The 22,342-nt window shown below is 37.9% G+C and overlaps 1 protein-coding gene across 2 annotated transcripts in view; it reads right to left on the bottom strand.

Annotated features, from left to right (window-relative positions):
* Positions 1-22,342, bottom strand: part of GRIK2 (glutamate ionotropic receptor kainate type subunit 2) — an 843,393-nt gene that overhangs the window by 206,248 nt on the left and 614,803 nt on the right. For both annotated transcript variants that reach the window (XM_040350159.1, XM_040350160.1), the window contains exon 13: positions 2,845-2,963. In XM_040350159.1, coding sequence (XP_040206093.1) covers positions 2,845-2,963 — 119 coding nt within the window. The remainder of the gene's footprint in view (positions 1-2,844; positions 2,964-22,342) is intronic.

Below are 22,342 nucleotides of genomic sequence, written 5' to 3'. Positions count from 1 at the left end.
ACCTTCTGTGTGTAGCAGCTGCCCCAGCACCCCCAAATTACTTACCTGAGCCCCATCTCTCTCCAGTGATGTCAACAAGTGTCTTAGCCATCTGGGGCTCTCCTCCTGATTTTGCTGAGATACAGCAGCGGCACCACTGGCTTTCGTGGCTGTCAATAAAAGTCAGTTAGTCAATCAGAAGAGAGAGGTGGTTGGCCCAGGTCGGGGCTCCATGTCTGAATGGACACAGGGAGCTTTGACTCGGCTAGAGTGCTCCCATAGCAAAAAGGAACCAGATAAGAGGAGGATCTGGGCTTTTCTGTGCAAATCCACTGCAACATAGCAGGTAAGTATAACATGTTTGTTATTTTTATTTTCTAAAAACTAGACTTTACAATCCCTTTAACCTTCCTTGTTCTTTCTAAGACTGGAAAAAAAAATGTTTTAGCTTTACACACAGTACCCATTAAATTGTGTTAATTAATATATGTTAGACAGCTAAACTACAGATATTAGGTACATGATTGTAATAAAATGTAATTGTTTCATTTAAGTTAAAAAGGTATTGTCTACCTAATTGTTAGGGTCAGTTTGCCCTAAAACCTTGATAGGCACCTTCATAAACAGTAACACTAATATCATTAGCTCACTGGACCAACCTGCACCTTTTCAACTCCCCCACATCTTCCCCTACATCATCGTGTATCCCTTTTGCCTCCCTCTTCTCTCTTTAAACCTATATACCTCTTATCTTATATCTCTTTCAAGTATCAAGTATACAGTATATCAATTTATGTGGTCTATAATGTACGGATGTATAACTTTAGCTTTATACTGTATCATTCAACTTCTATGATTTTCCTATAAAAAAGATTGAACATGAAAATTATACCTGGAGAAAGCACAACATTTAGAACTCTTAACACTAAGCTGTTGGCACCAAGAAATATTTTACTTGACCTAATAAACTTTGTAGTATCTCAGTATGCAAGTCAGTGCTCTGACTGTGCCACACATGAAGCATAATTTGTAAGATGATTCCTCTGACAGTATAGCAGGCATGAAAAACAATGGCAGAAAAACTGTCAGATAGTTCCGCTTTTAAAGAATCTTAACCATGCAATGAAAATTAATTAACTGCATTGAATAAAAAATGTACAATACTGAATAAACAAAACAAAAAATAACCATTTTTGAAATGGTTAATAATGAAAGCAAGATAATGAATTAAAATGCGTGAAAGGATTTAGTGGAATAACATGTTGGAAAACTTTAAAATTCAGATATGCATTCCTTTAAAAAATATATAGCATTATGTCTTTCAAAAAACATGTTCATCACTTTCAGTGATTCATCAGCTAAGGAAAAGGCAACAACTAAATAAAAACAATGAATCTGCATATCTGGAAAGTGCTAAATAGGCAGTCTAAAATGTCTAGCTTAACATTGTTATTTTAGAAAATAATGAAAACATTTCTCTTAGGCCCATTTTTTTATATTTTGTCAGACATATATGCCAAGTAAAATGAAATCGTGTTGGTCTATTGTCCCCCAAGAGTTTAGGACTTTAACTGTATTTTTACAAGAATTATTTGAGCTGAAATTATTGCTTAAACTCATGTATAGAAATGATTATTGCTTACAGAAAAAAAATCAACATATCTATAATTTCATTTTACTATTTCATAAATGTTTGACAGACAATCCTACCAACCAGCTCTACATTTTTTCCTAAAGCAGTGCAAGGCACAAAGCATTCTGAATAGTAGTTTGGAAATAATTAATGCTAGCGCGGATCCATATTGTTGTTATAAATATACATCTTCATCACATACAGTATGTAGCTGCTACTGAATATTTTTTCTTCCATTTATTCATTTTAGAAATATTAGAATAAAATACAAGAAGAAAAAATATAAATAACACAAAAAGTTTGAAGCCTCCTTGGCAGACTTAATACTATACCAAAGTGCCGGTTGGGGGCAGAGTGTCATGTACCCAAGGTAACGTTAAGTCCAGCACCATATCCCACCGTTTCCTGAGAAGGAGGTGACAGCAAGAAATGTACGGGTCTCCTCTATCATGTATACTTCTTAATTGTACATTCTCTCTCTTTCGATATATATATATATATATATATATATATATATATATATATATATATATATGTATTAATAGACCAGCAAAAAAACTCTAGTATATTACTCTGTGCTGTGTTTTGATCATTATATCTGTCCCTCCTAGGACAAGATACTGTATACAGTAAAAACAGTAACATCTTTGATGTTACTACATTAGTAATTTGATCATTTTAATTAAAATAAGGAAATAAGGTGTTCACTATTTTTAGGTTTAAAATATTTCTCCAAGAAACAACTTCTTCAAACTGTTTATTTAAAATAATGTATTGGTGCTTATGTATTGTTTGCTACTATTTCAAAAAATGTAGCGTTGCCAATAATATGGCATATTATGTTATGATTTTATATTTGTAAACACAAACTTTTTATAGATACAAAATTAAAATGGCAGGTTAGAAATAGTAAATGATGTTAGAATATGAGGATGTTACAAGCCATACTCTGCATTTGTTAATGGAAATTTGTTGATTTATGAAATGTTCCTACATTTGATTAGAATAAAATGTCATGGTGATGTATGTAAGAACATTTCTGAGGTTCTAAAAATAATTTACTGGGTGGGATTAGATGATGCACGCAATTTAATGCATCATTATGAATGTAAAGCTGAATATTGCTACATGCACAGAGGCACCCATGCAAGCATCTTGTACCATTGTTAGATCTATCCCCAGCAAATAGTGGGACATGGTGCCCATGTGATAAAATAGGCTGAATCGTATACCTTGCTGCATGAGAGCTCCAACGCCAAACCAGAAACTATTTAGCAAGGTGAAATTGTTTTCCACAACATCTGAGTCAGGGTTGCAAGGGTGTGGGTTATACCATTCATATGGGCTAAACCTGTGGCAAGTGAAGGAAAAAAGAATATTTTAAAGCAGCAGGAAGAATATATGTCCACCAACATACACTGCAAAAAAACAGAAAACAAGAAGTTATTTTAAATTGAAACAGTATTCTAAAGAACTGTCAACTAGCGGATGGTAAGTATAAACAACTTTAATATTCATCATGGGAAAAGTTAGATTATATTTGATATTTGTAATCATTGTTTATGATTTTAGGTTTAACTATGTGTAGATTACAATTAAAAAAATAAAATCTAATGTAACAATTGCATATGTTTACAATAAAGAAATCAAGAAAAGTCTTAAAAAATGACTCACCAAATATTAACCATATTATTACGTTATAATCATAAATATAATAGAAAATGTAACAGATGATATTATATACAAGGTTAAATATATACTATAATATATTTTAGCTTATAATTCCACATATGCTATATGGGCTAAATTAAAGGGCATATTTATAAAGCAGTGAATGTGACATTTACTAAGAATTCACTGCAGGTTAACCTTCCAGGTGCATGTGTTTCACTCTTTTAAAACATATTCACTTATCCTAGTTTCGCTTTAAAGCTATACACGTCATTCACAGTTGGCTCACTATTGCTCCAAATGATTTAGTTGATCACAGAGTTTTGGTTGGATAACAACAGAATTTCTCTGCTGAGATTTCTCTCACCTGATGGAATTCCTTGAGTATCACACTTAGACTGGCCATTCATTTTTCATGTAATCAATACAGTAAAGCTATGATGAAAACAAATGGTAAGTGTAGCATATACTCTAGAGGATTTCTAGTGATGTACAACAATGGCAGATATAAAAATTATTTTGCAACATGTTGCCATCTTAAAGAAATATTATCCGAGGATCATTAGAAAAACAGAGAATTTTGGTTTAAATTATACCTGGCATTGTATAAACTACAACTGTTAAAAATAGGTATTCACAATATAATTGTAGTTATTGCAAAGATTGTTTTTCTACTGCTATTGACTTATGATCATCCTGTTGATTTTTACCAGAGACTGGCCTGTGTAAAGGTAGCCTTAGCAAAATGTTAGAAGCTTAAAGTGATTCTAAAGGAAGAAGTTTTTTTTACCTTAATGCATTCTATGCATTAAGGTAAAAAACCTTCTGGGTGCAGTTCCCCCCTGCCCCCCTCATACTTACCTGAAGCCCCATCTCAATCCGGTGTTCATGTGCAGTAAAGCAGCTGCTCTCCCAGGTCTCTCTCTCCTCATTGGCTCACACATTAGCGGGAGCCATTGGTTCATGCTGCTCTTAATCACAATGGCAACGGCTGCCAGCTACCCGCGATTGCTCCTGAGAAGGACAGAACGGAGATCTGTCAATGTAAACAGACAGATCTCCGTTCTGTCAGGGGTGAGGGGACTGATCTGTTGTTCCTGCTGCTTAGGAACAACAATCGGTCTCTTCCCCCAGGCAGTCGCATCCCCCCACAGTTAGAAACAATCCCAAGGAAATACATTTAACCCCTTTATTGCCCCCTAGTGTTAACCGTGTCCCTGCCAGTGACATTTATACAGTAATCAGTGGCTATTTATCTCTGTATAGATGTCACTAGTCCCAAAATAGTGTCAAAAGTGTCCGATCTGTCCGCTGCAATGTCGCAGTACAGAAAAAAATCGCAGATCACCACCATTACTAGTAAACAAAAAAAATTATAATAAAAATGCCATAAATCTATCCCCTATTTTGTAGACAATATAACTTTTGCGCAAACCAATCAATATATGCATATTGCGATTTTTTTTTACCAAATATATGTAGAAGAATACATATCGACCTAAACTGAGGAAGAAATTTGTTATTTTTTTTATTTTTGGGGGATATTTCTTATACCTTAAAGTAAAAAATATAGCTTTTTTTCAAAATTGTTGGTCTTTTTTTGTTTATAGCGCAAAAAATTTAAATCCACAGATGTGATCATATACTACCAAAATAAATCTGTATTTGTGGGAAAAAAAGGACGTCAATTTTGTTTGGGTGCAACGTTGCACAACTGCGTAATTGTCAGTGTCAGTTAAAGCGATGCAGTGCCATATTGCAAAAAAATTGCCTGGTCGGAAGAGGGGGTAAATCCTTCCGGGGCTGAAGTGGTTAAAGCATGTTATACAGCACAGTGCTTGTGTTGTGTATTTGGCCCCTTCTATCTCCTGAAATACCTGGCTGATCCTGTCTGGTTCTGCCTTCCCCTCTGTAAACTGACTACAGTTTATCATGGCTGCTGAGCCCTGATACTGCGGTCAGTTTAAGTGTCTTCGTCGCCCGCTGCTCTCCTGTCTCTCCTCTGTCTCTCCCTCTCCCCCTCTCCTCCCTGATTGTCAGTTCTGATGTCTGTGTGTGAGAGCAATCAAATCCTAAATTCCTTATCTCACAGTGGTCTTGTGATAATTCTCTGATGACCGGTGGATATTAGAGGGTTATCTCAGCCCCTCCCATCATATTACTTACATCGGGGAAACAGAGGAATGTCCTGTGGCTGCTCATCCATGCTGTGAGTTAAGGTATTTAGGATTAGAATTAAAAAAAAACAGACACATAGTACTTTATATCTTGCTAAAACAGTGGGGGGGATGAAAGTTATTTATTATCCTGACTTCACTATCACTTTAACTCTTGTACACAGAGCTATCTTAAAGATACTGTCAATGTAAGACCTGTTTATTAAAAACTCAATAAAACACTTGAACAAACATGTTTGTTATTAAAAAAGATGACAACCTTTACAATCACTTTAACCACTTCAAATCTGTGCTATAGCCGAAAGATGGCTACAGCGTGGACCTGAATTGTCAGGAGGGCATCCCTGGACGTCCTCCCATGCTCGAGCGGCCTGCGTGCCCCCTGCAGGGCACGTGCGGCACGCTCAGTGATCAATGAGTCAATGAGACTCAGCTGATCACAGATCGGAGTAAAGGGTCGATCCCGACCCCTTACCACATGATCAGCTGTCAGCCAATTACAGCTGATCATGTGATGTAAACAGAGCTGGTAATCTGCTATTTTTCCTCCTCATGCTGATTGCGTGAGGAGAAAAAAAAAGGCCCTCACCGGTGGCTGTTAGAGGAACATTGGTCCCGATGAAGGAGACTGGGACCAATGCTCATCTGGGCCACCTGCCAGTGCACAACAGTGCTGCCTACCAGTGACCACCAGCGCCACCTATCAGTGCCCATAAAGCCACCCATCAGTGCCCACAGTTCCGCCTGCAGTGCCACCCATCAGTGCCCACAGTGCCACCTATCATAGCCCACAGTGCCAGCTATCAGTGTCACCTACCAGTGCCGCCCATCAGTGTCCACTACCAGTGCTCATTAGTGTCACCTACCAGTGCCAATAATTGCCACCTATCAGTGCCCATCAGTGCCCCCATGAGTGCCACCCATGAGTGCCACCCATGAGTGCCACCTATCAGTGGCCATCAGTGACGCCTTATCTGTGCCCATCAGTGAGCCGTATCTTTGCCTATCAGTGCCACCTTATCTGTGCCTATCAGTGCCCAGCAGTGCAGCCTATCAGTGCCCACCAGTGCCGCCTCATCAGCGCATATCAATGAAGGAGAAAATTACATGTTTGCAAAATTTTAAAACAATGAAACATGATTTTTTTCCATGTTTTATTTCCCTGCAAAGATAAAGCATAATGGGTTACTATGCATTGCATAGTAGCCCATTATGTGTCACTTAGCTGAAACCGAAGCCTGCAATGTCCTCGCTGGCTGGAAGCATCCATCTTCAGCCCTCTTCCTTCCGGGGCTGAGGACTAGAGCTCTAGAAAGGCCACAGCGTGCCCTTTCTAAAGTGCACATGCGCTGAATACATAGGCGCATGTGCAGACAACGACATTGTTCGTGGACATTGTAAATATCTCCTAAACCGTGTAGGCTTAGGAGATATTTCCAGCACTTACAGGTAAGCCTTAACATGAAACCATGCAGTAAGTTATTGCAAGCATCTGATATCATGCTTTTCCAAAAATGTGTAAGGCAGCCAGCAATTTAGTCATGGCTGGTATAACATGGTTCAAGGCACCCTATGAGTTGTATTATATATAAAGCTCCGTGATAAGTGACTAGGATAACCCGAACTTCTGCAGGGTATCAACATCCGTAAATTGATCCAGCAGTGAGCGCTCCTTAAAAGGGCCACTTGAGATTTTATTTTCCTGCTCCTCTTCTTCGTTGCTTTAAATTCCAGAAGACTGGATTCAAAGGGCTCCATCTTCTTTGCTATGCCATCTGCCAGCCTCCAGAGACAACTTCTGAGTAAAATCTAGCAGACACCTGCTCCAGCTTGCACTTTCCAGCCAATTTTTTCAACCAATCACTGGCGGGGTCTGACCATTGCCATAGTTTATCGTATAGTTATTGAATGCTTGGACCAGTACTTAATTACTGCATGCATTTATTTATTTTCTTTGCATTAATGCTTTTTAATGTGGTATTAAATGAGCATTTTTAGTGTTTATATTATTATTATTGAACGCGTTAAGTGGTCACGTGACCGACATAATGCATGTGATAACCTTAAAGCATTTGTTAACCCAAAGAATAAAGATCCTGCTCCTTTAAAGCATGTTGTGATTGTGCTGGGTCATTTGGCCCCCTGTATCACCTGCATTGTCCCGCTTCTCTCTCCTCCCTTGGCCCGACATATGCAGCGGACGGGGCCACCTCTATCCTCCTCCCCTCCTGACTGACATCAGCGGGGGATCCCCGGCCCCACCCGTTGCATCTGTCGGGCCAATAGCGAGGCAGGTCAGTGAGTGCAGATCAACGATCTGCATTAAAAAACAGAGAGGATTATATAAAGATATATTGGTGGGTTAACAACCACTTTAAGTGAATTCTGCCAAATATGTTATACTGATTTATCGACAGAATCGAACACAATGAGGTCACTAGGTATGAACCAGAGTCAATAACATAAAAAATATTGCCCCTTACTATCAATGCAAGAACACGTAAAAAGAAGTCCAAACTAATTCTTATGCCGCATACACACAACTGTTTTTCATGTCATGGAAAAAAACTAAGTTTTTCTCGACGTGATTCTTGTCAAGCCTGCCTTGCATACACACGATCGTGATAAAAAATGCTCACGAAAAGCGTGGTGACGTACAATACGTACAACGACACTATAAAGGGACGTTCCATTCGAATGGCGCCACCCTTTGGGCTGATTAAGCAAATTTCCCTTCTCATAACTTGCTTCTGAGCATGCACGTTTTTTCCCCATCATTAAAGCCTACACACGACCGTTTTTCACGATGAGAAAAACGACAACGTGAAAAACGACGAGAAAAAATAGAGAAGGTTCTACATTTTTAATGGCCATTTTTCTCGTCGAGAAAAATGCTCTGGAGCCTACACACGATCGTTTTTAATGACCATTTAAAAAAATTGCATTTTTCTCGTCATGAAAAATGGTCGTGTGTACACGGCATTACTTTATTTACCTGTTATGCATTCAGGCTTCATAGCAAGAAGAAAATGGCATTATTTTTTCTTTAGCTATGTTTTATCCTTAACAGTCTACTATTTTCCCCTATGCAATGGTCCAGGACCCCAGTTGTCGCAAGTGCCTCTTGAACTGTACTCCAAGTTTAGGTATTATGATTTTTTTTACTGTGTAGGGGCATATTGGACTGCATAACAAGGAAAAAAACAAAAACATTAAAACTTTAATTTAAATTTCCAAATTATAGAATTCAGTACCACATGCACTGTAGACTGAGCACTTTTTTGCGTTACCTTGTATTAGTAATGTAACACTGAAACATTTACGTTTAATTTTGGATTACTATTTATCAATGTTTTTCTATGTATTGTATTTTCAAATACAAGCTTGCCACTTGTGTCTCTTATAGTTGTAAATATGATCAAATGGAAAATGAAAACATATCCCCACTTCAAAAATAAAAGATAAGCCCTACTGTATGCATGCAATGAAACAATTTAGGACATCAGACTAAAAGACAGTGACTAATTAAAGATGTTTGGAAGTCTAATTACTTTGCTAATGACACAGTGTTTTCCACCCAACTTCTTCAATTTTAAAAGCCACTTCGGAACTGAAATGCTATTCATTCCTCTCAATTGTGTGAATATCTTTCATTTAATCAAAACTATTTGAATAAGGTTTCTGTCACTTCAGAGAATTCAATTTTCTTTACGATATTCTTTCCAAGACATTAATATTCAGAGGATCAAACACTCCATTTTCACTATACTAATACAATATTAGAACACCTCCTGTCTTAAAAGCCTGTACTTGAAAAACAAAGAATTTTCATTTCACACTCTATAGATAAACTGTCATATTATTCAGAGGGCTGATTAGGAAGGTTATAATTAAAAATATATGACAAAGAATATGACCCAATTTATTTGTCATTGTGATAAGGCTCATGAAAGTTTATTTTATTCTTAGACTGTTCAGATTTGACTTAATGCTAAAAGTTATGAAAACTGCAATAGTCTCCAATGATTTCTCTAGAGAGTGGAATGTTGAAACAATTTACTGCAGCTCAAGTGTACAATACCGAGGAAATAAAACCAATATGCATTTAGATTCAGAAAAGTGTCTGGAAAATACAGAGAGACAACTGACATACCTCTACATATCAGCCTATTCCATACTACAGATGCACCACAGACATATTACATGCATAACAAGTGATATATATATATATATATATATATATATATATATATATGTATAATTCTAACCTTAACCTCCACACTTTAAGAGTGTGCAAAAACATATAAATAAACTTCATAAATAATAAGCTACATTAAATGGTAAGTACTGGACCCATGGAGGATAGATAAGCAGCACAATGGCTTGAAAAATTAGCACATTTTATTTGCAGCACTAGGGCCCTTGAATTAAATCCTGGCAGGACACAATCTTTGTGGAGTTTGAATGTTCCCTCTGTCTTGCATGAGTTTCCTCTGGTATTCCTCCTGCACTCCAAATACCTACTGTTAGGTTAGTTAGCTCCTGTCTAATATGGACTTGGCATGTGTGTATGTATGCATGTGAGATAGGGATCTTAGATTGTAAGCTCCTTGAGGGCAAGGACTGATGCAAATGTACAGTATGAAAATGTGCTGTGTAAATTGTTGGTTTTAAATAAATGCCTGAAATAAATACATTCTACAGTAGCAACTATTGGATAGGACAATTCTAATTATGGCTATTTTTTTTATGATTCTGCAATTGTAGGCATACATCTGAAAACTGATGTAAATATACAAAGGTAAAAGTTTAATAAAGGGAAACTTTTCACTTTAACCACTTCAATACCAAGCACTTACACCCCCTTCCTGCCCAAGCCAATTTTCAGCTTTCATCACTTTTTTAATGTCAATTGCGCGTTCATGCTACACTGTACCCAAACAGAATTTTTATCATTTTGTTCCCATAAATAGAGCTTTCTTTTGGTGGTATTTGATCACCTCTGTGGTTTTCATTTTTGGCTAAACAAATAAAAAATGACCAATTTTTTTTTTAAAAAAAAGTTTTTCTTTTGTTTATGTTATAACATTTCGTAAATACGTTTTTGCCTTTATTTATGGGCACTGATAAGGCGGCACCAATGAAGTGGCCCCAATGAGGTGGAACTGATGGCCAATGATGAGCACTGATGATGGGCACTGATAGGCGGCACTGATGAGCGCTGCTAAGTGACACTGATGGGTGGCACTGATATGCAGCACTGATGGGCATTGATAGACGGCACTGATGGGCACTCATGGTTGGTACTGATGGGCACTAATAGGCGACACTGATGGGCTGTCCTTAAGGGTACTTATGGGTGGCACTGATAGGCAGCACTGCTGGACACTGATAGGTGGCACCGATGGACACTGATTTGTGGCACTGATAGATGACACTGATAGGCATCACTGATGGCACTGCCACTGGCAGGCATTGCTGATGTGCACTGTTGACAGCTGCCTGGGCACTGATTGGCAGCTGCCTGGACACTGATTGGCAGCAGCCTGGGCACTGATTGCCATATCCCTGGTGGTCTAGGGTGGCATATCTGGTGGTCCAGTGTGGTGGCCATCCCTGTTGGTCCTGGCGGCATCCTGGTGGTCCTGGGCGGGCATTCAAAGGGGGGCTGTGCTGATAAACAATCAGCCCAGACCCCCCTGTCAGGAGAGCAGCCAATCGGCTCTCCACTACTCGCATCTGTCAGACGTGAGTGCGGAAAAGCCGATCAATGGCTCTTCCTGTTTACATCATGATCAGCCGTGATCATGTGGTAATGAGCCTCCATCAGCTCTTTACCAAGATCGGTGTAGCAGTGTGTCAGACTGACACACTGCACCACCGATCGCCGCAATACATGCCCCCACAGGCTTGGCAGCTGTTATGCTGCTGGATGTCATATAATGCCCAGTCAGGATAACTGAACCACTGCCCGGCCGTCATTCTGCTATAGGCCGGGCGGGAGTGCAAAATCTGGTGCAGCTCAGCTTCCAGATTTTTTTGTTACCATGTACAGCTGCACCAGTTTTTGCACTCCCCAATTTTAGTAAGCCAATCCCAAAGCATCTGCTCATTCTATAGTTACTGTTAGTGCTTTCTAACTAATACCCCATTGGTATATGTCTGGAGGCCACATGCCCTCAACATGGGGAGGATGCTTTGGGACCCCAAAGCATCTTGTCCCCATGTTGATGGGGACAAGGGCTTCATGCCCACAACCCTTGCCTGGTGGTTGTGGGGGTCTGTGGGTGGAAGGCTTATCAGAATCTGGAAGCCCCCTTTAACAAAGGGGACCCCCAGATCTCGCCATACCATGTGAATTGGTAACAGGGTACATTGTACCCTTTACCATTTCACAATAAAAGTGCCCTTGGCCAAACATTTTTCTCTAATATCCAATATATTTATCCTAATCCCCACACAATTCTAATAATTGATAACCAAATTTCTTCTCCCATACCAAAGTCCTAAGGTATTAGATAAGCCTACCTCTTTTTATTAATCCTTGCACTGGACCTTTTTGTGACTCTTAGAATCCAAAACCACATTCCAAGGCCACAAGACTTTTCAAAAGTAAAGATTCCTCATATATTGTCTCGTATTACATCTTTTGTTCAGATTTCTGGTTATTCTATTAATTTTGACAAATCAAAGGCACTCGATTTAATCGAACATAATAAGTCTACTTGGCAATCGTTATCCTTGTATCTGGTGAAAAGACAAAATTTCATATCTTGGAGTGTCAATCCCTAAGAAGCCCCATGATTTATATAGGATCCAAATATCTCCCATATTTTACTCACTTAAATCAACACTCACCACTTGGTCTCATTTTAACATATGGGTATGTTTGGCTTAATTATAAAATGGTGGATTTTACTAAATTTATAGATCTATATTATACAGGTTCTCCATGATTTTCTTGGAAGTTTGGACCTTAAATGTATTTATAGAATGTTTCAGGAGTTCATCTGGGGCAGTAGAAGAGCAACTGCAAGTCAATACACCTTACATCAACCCCCTAGTTACATGGGAATTAGGACATGGGACCTATCTGATCTTTAATTTAAAAAAATTGTCCTCTCTTATCAAATATATGAGGGACTGGATCCCTGGTAACTCAGCGTACACTAATAATGAACATGCTGCCTCACATACATTTTTTGTATGCTCTCCATATTCACAAGGAGCTTTTGCCTCCAGAGGCGATTACAAATTCCTTCATCTAACTAGCTTGCTTGACACAAAATGTGCACCCATTGTTTGTTATGTAGTCAGGAATTTCTTTATCCTTCAATTTGGAACAATAAAGACTTTCCAGAATCTATGGGATTACCTACGTGTAACCACACCAGCCCAGGACCTCCACATCCAGCATCTTCACCTTCAAGATTGTCTGAGACCAGTCACCCAGACAGCTGCTGCAACAGTCAGTTTGCATAACCAAAGAATTTCTGAACAGACTGTCAGAAACAGTCTCAGGGAAGCTCATCTGCATGCTTGTCATTTTCATTGGGGTCTCGACTTGACTGCAGTTTGTCATTGTAACCAACTTGAGTGGGCAAATGTTCACATTCGATGGTGTCTGGCACTTTGTAGAGGTGTTCTCTTCATGGATGAATCAATGTATCCAATTAATTCACTGTACAGGGCAGATGGCAGACAGCATGTATGGCATTGTGTGGGTGAGTGGTTTTCTGATGTCAACGTTGTAGATGGAGTGTGCCGTGGTGGCGGTGGGGTTATGGTATGGGCAGACATATTCTATGGACAATGAACACAGGTGCATTTTATTGATGGCAATTTGAATGCATAGAGATACCGTAACGAGATCCTGAGGCCCATTGTTGTGCCATTCATCCAGGACCATCACCTCATGTTGCAGTATGATAATGCATGGCCCCATGTTGCAAGGATCTGTACATGATTCCTGGAGGCTGAAAACATCCCAGTTCTTGCATGGCCAGCATAATCACTGAACATGTCACCTATTGAGCATGTTTGAGATGCTCTGGATTGGCGTATATGACAGCGTGTTCCAGTTCCTGCCAATATCCAGTAACTTTACAAAGCCATTAAAGAGGAATGGCGCAACATTTATCAGGCCACAATCAACAACCTGATCAACTCTATGCCAAGGAGATGTGCTGCACTGCGTGAGGCAAATGGTGGTCACACCAGTTTATACTAACTGGTTTTCGGACCCCCCGACTCCCCAATACAGTGAAACTGAACATTTTAGAGGGCCTTTTATTGTGGCCAGTCTGAGGCATACCTGTGCAATAATCATGCTGTCTAATCATCATATTGATATGCCACACCTGTGAGGTGGATGGATTATCTTGGCAAAGGAAAAGTTCTCACTAACACTAGATTTAGACAGCTTTGTGAACAATATTTGAGAGAAATAGGCCTTTTGTGCACATAGAAAAAGTTGTAGGTCTTTATGTTCAGCTCATGATAAATGGGGCAAACACAAAATTGCTGCATTTATAATTTTTCTCAGTGTATATACAGTATATATATATATATATAAGAAGGCCAGTATGGTGGCCTGAGTTTATGGGAGGAGCCCGGAGGGTATTTAAGCAGCCCACTCACACATGCTCTTTGTCGGTTCAGTGTGCAGTACTACACGTCACTGGGCCGACTCTTTCCAGCTCACCTCATGTCCGTGAGTCTGCGCATTCAATCGCATTCGACACCCTCCCGCCCTTCCCTTTTTCAGGGCACTTCTCAGCATATCCTTCTTCAATTAACTACCCATTACTTACCTTGGGTATGCCCCCTTTTCTTGGCATACTGACCAGACCACCAAGGCACACTTCAGGTCTATTTATGTTGTAAGTCTTGTCGCGTGTTTATGTGATCCACATCTCTCTCGGTCAGAGGGTAACGACCATAAATATATATATATATATATATATATATATATATACATATACATAGAAAGATAGGTAGATATTATGGGGGCTTTAATGTGGTGTAGAACTTGTTAGTAAGTTCATACCAATGCTTGTATTTAAAACAAATGAAAAATCCACTGGTTTCAACCATTAGTACCAAATTGACAAAATAAATGATAATTTGCCTCCTGGATCTTTCTTTTGCAGCATTGCTGTTCCAGCCTCGACTTCAGACCTACAGGTTGCCCTCTTGGTCTGGTTCATAGCACCTACTGTACACAAAGGCAGTCCATGCAGCTCTTACATGCATCCTCCGCATACCATTCTCCAGCTCCCTGCAGCATCGGCCTATGGCAAATCTCTTGACACCTGTCTGAAGCTCTCCGGTCTCCTAGCCTGAAATCTCCTGGACTTTGGGTGGAGTACATCTGTCTCTTAACAAGAGACCGGCACTATAGCCAAGCCCTGCATTATAATGGCAGTGAATAATTGGCTGTTCACACCTGCACCCTTCACATGCTTATCTCAGGCAGATTTAGACCTTGGGAAAAATGCTTTGTCCCTCCCACACAAGATTCATGTTCTTAATACTTTTTTTCACAGTGCTTCTGGTGGGGGGGGGGGGGGGGGCTGGCAGGAGACAGAAGCAGTAGAGCAGTGGATGTGTCAGTATTTTTTTTTTATTATTATTTATTTATTTATGTTAACAAAAAAATGACATCACGCTTGTTTTTAACCTTTTTCACAATGCTTTTTTATTTTGTTGGGGGGGGGGGGGGCAGTGGAAGTGTCAGTATTTTTTTGTTTGTATTTATTTGTTTATTACAATTAATTTTTTTTATTATTCTCTTAAATGTATGTTTGCATTATTGGGGGAGGAGTGGATAATGTCAGTAGCTTTTTTCAATTCAATACATTTTTTTTTAGATATTTTTTACAATTACATTTTTTTCAGCCCTTTTGGGGGGCCAGGTGAGATATCAAGGGTCTAAACAGAGCTCATGTTTATTTATAAAATTAAGCATAGTAAACACAGACACAAACACAAACGTCAGTTATGAATAGACAGAGTCAGTGATCACTGACTCTGCTCCTTCTGAAAAGCCGCTTAAAATTCATGGGAAGGAGAGGAGGAAAAGTGGCTTTCAGCTGCTTCATTGAAAGCCATACAGGGAGTTGGGTGCTTGTAACTGCCCCCACCGCCCCACCGATCACCCCGACTGTCAAACTTCACCAGGTACCAACCAGGGGCAGATCATCCATGGGTGCAGTGTGGGGTTGGCAAAGCTGGCCTTTACCATTTATGGATTGCTTTGAAGCTTGCCCTTGCGAAGGTGGAATTGTACTTGAACTTATGTATGCCCTATGGTCTTCTTTACCCAAAGAGCTGCCCATATAAGTAAAGATTTTTTATCCATGTCTGTTTTTGCTATTCAGATTTACAACTATATAATACAGTACTGCTGTGTGTTTGCATTATATGGGGACAAATAGAAATTCCAAAGTGACTGTATACACAAACTGATGCTGTTGTGATTTTCCTTTACCATTTACAAGACATCCAAGCAGGAGGTCACATGCATCCCAGATAATCAAATGATCTACATTGTTTCAAAAAATACTTAGCAAGGCTGATATTTAATTGAGCTGTGCATTGTACAGTCGTAGGTATTGGTAATGTCCATATGCATTGACCTTTTTATGGGTATGTTAGGAAAATATCCACTATTTTAGTTCTGTTGTTATTAAAAAAAAAACTTAATGAGCATTCAATTACAAAATGCAAGACAATGATAAATAAGTCTTACCCTTAAGCGATGTTAAAGTCATATAACTTTATAACGAGAGGGCAGATTTGTTTATATAATCAGTGCTTTTTTTCTGTGAAAGAGGATGTTAGGTCTTTGTTCTGACACTAAATGTCAGTCACTTAGTGTTATCTAATCTAAAGTTCCAGTTCCTGCCAGCTTTCAAGAGAACAAAATGAGGTGGAAAGGTTAATAATTAACAGCATCATCAGGTTAAACAAGAACAATCAATATTCTGCCACTGTTTCCACTATATGCTGCTACTAAATCTCCTGGGAGTCTCAAAGAATGAGTGATTTTCTTCCCTTACTCTGTAAATGCTCTATTTAAAACCACTGTGCAATGGTTTAGATGTCGCAGAACTATTTATGTGCCATAAATACTCTAACTTTCCCTTCCAAATGTATTAACATACACTTATTGGTATTTTAGCAGCACTTCTTTAACATTTTATATGTTTAATTCTATAAAATAATAAATGTACCAGGCAAATGTTAAATCATACATTTTTAAAAGTTATTTAAAGTGTAACTACAGTTTTGCTGAGAAGAAATAACAATCACTTCTAGGTGATTCACACACATTGCCAGGATTAAGGTAAAGTAGTTACAGATCTATACCTTTCTCTTTTCTAAATAATCTGTGGTTTGTTTCACCATACTCTTTCTCAGTCTTCAGTTTAACCACTTGAGTAAATCTCAGTGTTCTAATAAGGAAACATTTGGAGGTTTAAGGATTAAGGAGCATCCCACCAAAATTAAAACTCCTAGTTCAGGGGATGCCTAAATTTGACTTTTATTGCTGTGCAGATTTCTCGGAAAATCAGCAAGACAATTGCACATGTGGAAAAGGACTTGCCAGGGCTTTAACTGGCAGAGTTAATGGTAGACATTATTCATTAATGATGAAGCTGATGAAAGGTTGTGGTCATTACCAGAGAGACTCTCAGTATAACAAGTCACAAGTAACAAAGCCCACAAGGACCAACAGGGATCTTTTCTTCAGACACTTACACAGTGCTCGGAACATCATTGGTATTTGTGATGCCACAGGGACATTGATGCTTTCCTGTGCCTGCTTCTAATTAGTTAGCAGATTACACAGTTACATAATTAAAGTGAAGCTTTTGTTAGTCCATGTTGATACTTTCATGGAAAATGGGGGGGGGGGTATTTGGGACTTTAAATGAGGTGGGAAAGTAAGGCCAAAGGATCAGTCATCATTATACAAAATCATTTTATTGGTAAAAGTAACATAGTAACATGATAAATACCCAAGTATGGAATAACAGTCAGATAGTATACACACCGTACTCAGAGGCGCTTTTCTTTCTTGTTTTTTCTCTTACATAGTATACACACCGTGATTGAGTAAAAGCCCCCAGCCTGATGTATGAAACCTTATGAGGGAGTTGATAGTTAGGTGCATATCGTAAATTTTGACATTTTTGTGTATCAAAACACTCCACAGGGGCAGTTAGCACCAAATGTCTAAAAGGGAATATAAATTAATATAAATAAATCAATTAGTCATGGTTTCCTTTCTTTTTGCTATCTTGTTTTCTCTTTCTTGTTTTCTATTTATTTTTATTTTTCTTTGTCTTCATTTTTCTTTTTTATCTTAGACATTCCACAACACTGGCACTTATGTTAATATTTGTTATACTTTATTCACATTTTACATTATATTCCAATTAAGTAACATAACCATTATCACTATTCATCACCAGTGTGGGCAATTTTATTTTATGGGGAATTTTCTGTGCGCTTGGTCTTCCCTTTTTGAGCTCCTCCCTTAGCTCCTGGCCATGACTCATTTGGTGGCCTGCGGCTGCGGCCTTCATGGGGTTCACTCTCCACTGGCATGTGAGTATCCATTTGGGATTAGTGGTCATCTCTCTTCCCCCATATGTATACCCTCCCTCCAAGAATGCACACCAAACTTCATTGATTGATTTATATTCATTTATATTCCCTTTTAGACATTTGGTGCTAACTGCACCAAGGAGAGTTTTGATACAAGAAACGCATCAGTATTTACATTATGCACCTAACTATCATATCCTTTAAAAGTTTCATACATCAGTATGTTTTTACTCAGAAGTCCTGTGATTATGTGCATTCTAGATTGGTTTCATCACCCATTGAGGATCATTCTCCCTGCACCACTTGTATTTTTTACTCTGTTCACAATGTATCAATCATGGTGTTTATAGTCTATGTGACTGTTATTCCATACTTGGGTATGTATCATGTTACTCTGTTACTTTTACCAATAAAATTATTTTGTATAATGGTGACTGATCCTTTGGCCTCACTTACCCACCTCATTCAAAGTCCCCCCCAAAAAAACAATTTTCTATGTATGCATAGGGATGGAGACTTCTGTCTCATTTAAAGTCCCAACAACTTTTCTTATAACCTATGCAGATACTTTCCATCCTTATCAGTATCTACTCACCATTGTTCTTTTTTATTTTATCTTTTCAGGCAATTCTCTTACATCTGTGAACTGACTAGCCTTTGTATCACAATAAACAAATCAAACATCATAGTTGCTCAAGACACATTGAGCTTGGGACAGAGAAGCCATAATAGAGAGTCATTTGTCAATACACCTAAAGCCAACAACAAAACTGTTGCCCTTCACTGCTAGCAGTTGGGTTTTTGGCTACAGATATAGTTAGGTGTACAGATTAACTTGCTGCATATACATGCTCAAGGGACACAAGTGAGTACACTATAGGTAAAAAGCTGATCCATACATTTTGGTTCTCTTGACTGCTGCAATGCTCTACTTGCTTGTGTATCTTAATCCACCATTAATCAGCTACAACATGTACAAAATTGCAGCCAGAATTCTGACTAGAAGTGATCATATTACCCCTATCCTAGAGTCCTTGCACTGGCTAGCTGTCTGGTTTCGCATAGACTTTAAAGGGGTTGTAAACCTTCCTGTTTTTTCACCTTAATGCGTCCCATGTATTAAGGTGAAAAAACATCCGATAATTACCAGCCCCCCAGCCCCCCGGTTTACTTACCTGAGCCCTCGAAAGTCCCACGTCAAGAACGCGCTGGATCTCGGCCCGGGCTTCTCGGCTCTTCATTGGATAGATCGATAGCAGTGCAGCAATCCATGCATATCCAATGATTCGGGTGCTGGGGGGGGGCATGGCCAAGAACACCAGAGAGTCATCTTCTCTAAACTCATTCAAATCAAATCTAAAAACGTTTTTCTTTGGACAAGCTTTCACTTAATTATTAATTTTTCCTTTGTTTTATCCTGTGTCTTTCTTGTGTTATCATTGTAAAACGCTTTGAGAAGCTGCCTTTAAAGGCACTATATATGCACTATATATATAATAACGTTTATTTATTTATTATTATTATTATTATTATTATTATTATTATTATTATGTGAAAAAAATTATATTTTCTCAATATCCTAATGTCCGGTTTCCTTCAAAATTCAAAGCCTAGATAAAGATAGATCAAAGCAAAAAAACATTTGGCTATTTAAATCTGATCATACTAGGATATATTTATGCTTTACCTTAACCTGATTGAGTTTTAAAAGTCTCCTACATTACAAGGGAACTCCCCAGTAAAACTAGAGAACTGAATTTTGAGGTGCAAACAGGAAGCACAGTGTACCTTTTGAGTAGTTCAGGTTTTAATCTATACATTCATTTAATGTAACAATTTATCCAATTTGTGTCTGTAATTTGGTGTTAATGGAACACACTTCCTGATAATATAGGAATACCCAGCTTTCTGTTACACCACAGACAATAAGCCTGATGTTTTGAAAAGATTACTAAGCCATTTCTCATAGCCATCGATCAAATTCAAATCTGTCTTGAAAGTAATTTGCAAAGCAGAGGGATTGAAAAAGATATGGCACAGCCATCGAGAAATATATTTCTACTGACTCCCAACTATATCCTGTTTAGAGACATGTGTGTGTAAATTTAATGATCTTTCTGACTTTTTTCTGAATAGCATTAATAGCTTACTAAATGTTTTCACTTAAAGTGAGGTTGTGTGCTTACATATCAAAAATGGCATAAAGCACAAAAAAAAAAAAGAATTTTAAATATTCAGATATTTAATGTAGTGAATTTAACTTTGCAAAGAATATCCAATCACGTTTAAGGGGAAAAAATGTATTTTTACTTGCACATTATTGGAGTAAGCATAGCTTCACCCCATTCGCTAGGCTAAGGGGAAATTCCCTTGCAAAGTGAAAATGTCTTTGCAAATCAAAGATCCTATTTTCCTTTAGTAAATCAACCCCAATAGTGGTGTTAAAAATATTTACTAATTCACTATACAAAACTATTCTAAGAAAACACCCCAAAATATCTTGAGGAAGAGTTAATTGCTATAGTGATCTTTTTTTTCTAAAATAGATGTTGATGGAGAGAGAGGGAGAGATAGAGAGATAGAGAGAGAGAGAGAGAGAGCGTATTTAAATTTATCTCAGATTTTCAGTTTACTAACACACACAGTGATATACACAATAAAACGTGAAATTATGGAATATTTGGTGGTCATTGTTTAAGGTTATTGATTTCATCGAAAAAACAAACAAATTCAATTTAAAAAGGTGAAATTTCAAATGATTATCTGAAAACTGTTTTTGGTACAAGAGGATCAAAGATTAAGTTCAGTTCACTGTAAGATAGGAAAGATAGTGGAGATGACATTTATAAACATTTAATTGGGTCATCATCTTTCCATTTTAGTAAAAAAAAAAAAACACAGGACGTTAAACATCCATACATAATACAAACTTGTTAGAAGGTGCAAATCAATTTGTTGTATATAATACTTACCATGTATAACTATGTATAATTACTATTGTATAGTTAGACCGTATATAACTTGCATTGGATTTTTTAAAATAAATTCTCCTAACCAATAATTCATGCAAGGGAAATAAATATTTTCAGTGGCAGATACATTGAAATGAAGATAGAAAGATTTTGTTTCTTTCAAGAAAAATAGAGATTTTTTTTTTAAGACAGGCTAAAAATAATTAAATATTCCCTCTCTAAACCATTACACAGCACAATGGCGCCTTCTTAAAACAGAAGATATCTGCATATCTCACTTCCATCACAAATCTAAACATAGGAGGTAAATTCTTAATTTTTTTTATATGTTTTTAAAGCCATGCAGATCCCCCTATTGGTTTAAAGTTTTACAAAAAGTTGGCAACCACACCAATTTATAACTACTGTAGACTTAGTAGTACGGTGCACTTGAAAGGGCTCTGCATATCACAAACAAAACATTCTTAGAGTACTTACCAGCTAGCCTGCAAATAAACAAGTTGAGTCTATCTAACAATACAGAGTTAGGACTGCAGTATACAGAGGAGGATTGACAAGGCACTGTGGCATCCACATAAATTTGTAAATGTATACAAATAAACCCTCTGTTTTTAATTCAAATTGTTTAACGGGTCAGTTTGTTTTTCTGCAGACTAGCTGGTAAGCATGTTGGGAATTGTATTGCTTGGTTTAAAGTGAACTCAGAACTGCTAGCTTACAACTTTTTTAAATTCCAAATTGCATACAGCTCTTTCAGGTCTGTTGGCCATCATCAATGAAGTTTATAAAAACATGGTTTCTATTAAGTAGGACTTGGGAAGCATAGCAAAAAAATAACCAGGCATGGTATGGTGAGCTGGGCTAAAAAAAAAAAAACGAGCTTGTTTAGTGTGAATTACAATAGAGCCTTCCTGAAATACAAGGTATCTGCATTTCTTACTTCCTATACAAATCCACAAAGGGATAAAGCCATATCTCTGCTGTAAACCCACAATACTTAATGCACATTTGGCCCTAGGTAAAGGATTTGCATGACAAGGCCCACTATCTTTTAAGGAGGCATAAAGTTCTTATTTTTTGGATTTGCAGTAGAAGTAATACATGCAGAATATCCCACTAATATTGAGCTATTGTAAAACCAGGAAGAGGATGACTTAGTGAAAAAAGTAATACATTTAAAAGAGTAATAAATGTTGTGATGGTCCACAGACCCAGTGTTCATTTCAGAGCATCCAATTATCCTAAAGATAATATAACAAAAACAGTTTATTTTGAACCTTATCATATTATTT

Source organism: Rana temporaria, chromosome 4, assembly GCF_905171775.1.
Source record: "Rana temporaria chromosome 4, aRanTem1.1, whole genome shotgun sequence".
NCBI classification, from domain to species: domain Eukaryota; kingdom Metazoa; phylum Chordata; class Amphibia; order Anura; family Ranidae; genus Rana; species Rana temporaria.
Note: the sequence above shows the minus strand (reverse complement) of the source record. Positions and strands in the feature narration are given on the sequence as shown.